The sequence below is a fragment of the Watersipora subatra genome, chromosome 5, assembly GCF_963576615.1.
Source record: "Watersipora subatra chromosome 5, tzWatSuba1.1, whole genome shotgun sequence".
Lineage (NCBI taxonomy): Eukaryota > Metazoa > Bryozoa > Gymnolaemata > Cheilostomatida > Watersiporidae > Watersipora > Watersipora subatra.
The window spans coordinates 32,664,278-32,667,336 of NC_088712.1; the positions used below are offsets into that span (position 1 = coordinate 32,664,278).

The 3,059-nt window shown below is 37.7% G+C and overlaps 1 protein-coding gene across 1 annotated transcript; it reads right to left on the reverse strand.

The window, feature by feature from the left end:
• Positions 1 to 213: 213 nt before the first annotated feature.
• Positions 214 to 624, reverse strand: LOC137397286 (uncharacterized). The gene has a single exon (XM_068083576.1). The coding sequence runs from the start codon at positions 622 to 624 to the stop codon at positions 214 to 216; it is 411 nt and encodes a 136-aa protein (XP_067939677.1).
• Positions 625 to 3,059: the final 2,435 nt, after the last annotated feature.

The window sequence follows — 3,059 nt, forward strand, 5'->3', positions numbered from 1 at the left end:
TACAATGTCATCAGCTGCACAGACTACACCATCTACACCTTGCAGTGCACGATGAAGTTGTTTCTGAAATATCTCAGAAAAAACTTTCAGACCAAACGGCAGCCGTAGCCATTTATGACGACCAAAAGGTGTGTTCATGCATGTCAGCAGAGAAGATTCTTTGTCAAGATTCACATGCCAGTATCGAGCCTTCAACTCTACTACAAAGAACAGTCAAGCATTTTTGAACTGTGGAAGTACATCCTTCAATGTGGGCATAAGGTGAGATTCCCTCTGCAACGCTTCATTTAATCTTTGTGGGTCTATGCATATCTTTTGCTTGCCATTAGGCATCTTTGCCACTACCATGTTGCTTTCCCAAGGAGTGGTTGTATCCACAGCCTCCATTACACTTTTTTTCACCATAGCATCTAGCTCAGCTTTAACCTTTGTCTGTATAGCGTGTGGCATGCGGTGCACTAGTGAGGCATGTGGTCTGACTTCTTCTGCCACTTTCAAGCGCTGAACACCCAGTAGAGAACCGAACTTGTCGTCGAAAGCACCTGAAAATTCTTTCAAGATGTCAATATGACCGCCCGTATTCATAGAATTGATATTTCCTTGGTTAATGGTTATTATGCCCATTGCCACAGAAGCTCTTAAATCTAAAATAAGTGATCATTCTCGGTCTACAATAAAAAACGTCACTTTGTACTTTTTGCTGTTTTTGGGATTACGAACCATTATCCTAGCGGTACCCAAGACTGTCTGCACATCGTTAGTTCATGAAGTTAGTATTGTTTTGTCTGCTGTGATTGGTACCCCCTGTAGTAACATATCCCGTCTCAAGATATTGACAGTCGAGCCACTGTCTACCTGAAAATTGGCCTCTGAGCATGAGTCTATCAAAACCAAGCGTGTAAAAACCTTTTGAGAGCTGCTTTTTGTTGTGATCTGGTCTATTAATTCATGATCACTAGTATCCCCTGCTATTGCATGTGTTGATGCATGTGCACCAGCTTTATTTTTAAGACAGACAGCTTCAAAATGATTTTTGCCTTGCAAAAATTGTAAATCTTGCCAAAATCTTTTCAAGATTCCTTCCTGGCAGCATGACGTCTGCCACAGTATTTGCAATCCACCGACCTAGTTGCCGATTTTGTGTCCATAAAGAAACGATGACTTTTCTTTGAGAGCTCATTCACATTAACTGCTTCCTCTGCTTGTATCTTTCAAAGAGTAGTAGTAGCACGTTCCTCACTTTTACATGGCTTAATCACAGACTCAAGTGTTTGCTCAGTAGAAGCCAGCAGTTTTCTTTTTGTGTCATTGCTTTAAATGCCTAACACAAGTCTGTTGCGTATCATTCTATCCTTCAACTCTTCAAAGTTGCACACTTTTTCCAGATTGTGCAGTCTTGCTAAAAAAGTGTCGAAATCCTCTCCCTCTTTTTGGTCAGCAGTAGCAAACACCAAGTCATGGTACAGTTCATTCTTTGTTCCAACACAATGTGACTCAAAAATATCTAGTATTTTTGTGAGAGTTGTGTGTTCTTTAACACTAGATTCTACTAGCTTTACTGCGGGTTCACCAACTGTGTATAGTAACAATGCAGAATGGTAGTCCTCGTCTTCCTTGCTTAATTTACTTACTATAGCATATCTCTCCCATTGTTTCTTGAACACCCGAAACGCTTCTTCACGATGTTCATCAAACAACAGTGCATTAGGAGGGTCATACCTGCGAGCCATGATAGCTTAGTATAAGTTTTGTAGATCTTCTGTGACTAGATTTTTATTTATTTATTTGCATTAGTTTAAATTAGCAATTAAATTATATTCAGGGGGCTATTACCAGTTCACTTCAGACATCATGTTGCGTCTTACGTTTGAATTAGGTAGAATGCGTACGCAGTATATGTGGGACTATGAAAATCTTTATGATAAAACCTGGCCAGGCTATATCCCTAAATAGATATTCTAATTTTCACGTTGCCATTTTTATCGAGCATGGACTTTTATGCATGTGCAAAGCATAGTCTACATTGGCGTCGGTAATAGTTCGGCACAACAGTGCCTAGCGTTCCGTGTTCTCAACTCGAGTTGTTGAACTCGAGTTGCTGTTGAAAGAACTTGGCCTTGGTTTTTGATGAACTCAAGTTGTGTTAGGCAAAACTAACCTGAGTTTCTAAAAAAAAGCCAAGTAAGTAATTGGGGTGTTTCATTTACAGAAATGTATTTGCGCATATTATATAAAATTTAATTATTGATTAATAATGATTATTTAAATATATATGCAAATTTAATTTTTATATATTGGCGATGTTTGTGCATATTTATTTATATAAATATAAAAAGACAAAAACAATTGCAGAATGTAAAAAGCAAAGTAAAAAACAATTTATGTGGGGCTGGGCCACTTCTTTTTCAAATAAAAAAGAGTTATTTTTCTAAAACCTGACAAGAAAATGAATAAACACCAACAATGAACAAACAGAAATTATTTCAACGACGTTTAGTTATGAAGCAAAAAAATTCTATATAAAAAATATAGCTAGAGAAAATGAAATTATGAGTTGTTTAGTATGGCACCTTACAGTGCTTCGCGTTCCATGTTCTCAAGCTGAGTTGTTGAACTCGAGTTGCAGTTGAAAGAACTCGGTCTGGGCTTCTGATGAACTCGAATTAAATTTACATACTTGAGTTTGTAAATATAACTGGAGCTGTACAACTCGAGTTGCAAACTCTGGACACTCTAATTTGCTATTAGCACTAGTTTTACAGTACATACATACATAGTTTGATTTCTATTAGCTAACGGGTGCCTATTGATGTACCATCGTTAATATAACCAGATCTAGGGTTATGCTACCATAATATCAATATATTGCACCTTACTTTTACAAACTCGAGTTTTTAAATACAACTCAAGTTATACAACTCGAGTTACACAACTCGAGTTAAAAACACGGAACACGAGGCACTGTAATTCGCCATAGAAACTGCCATCAATGATATACAGCCCCAATAAGCCCCAATAAGCCCCAATTTGGGCTGTATATCATTGCTGCCATCAACATT

Excerpts from the sequence above, each read along its gene's own strand:
- LOC137397286 (XM_068083576.1), bottom strand. The coding sequence starts at position 624 with ATGGGCATAATAACCATTAACCAAGGAAATATCAATTCTATGAATACG.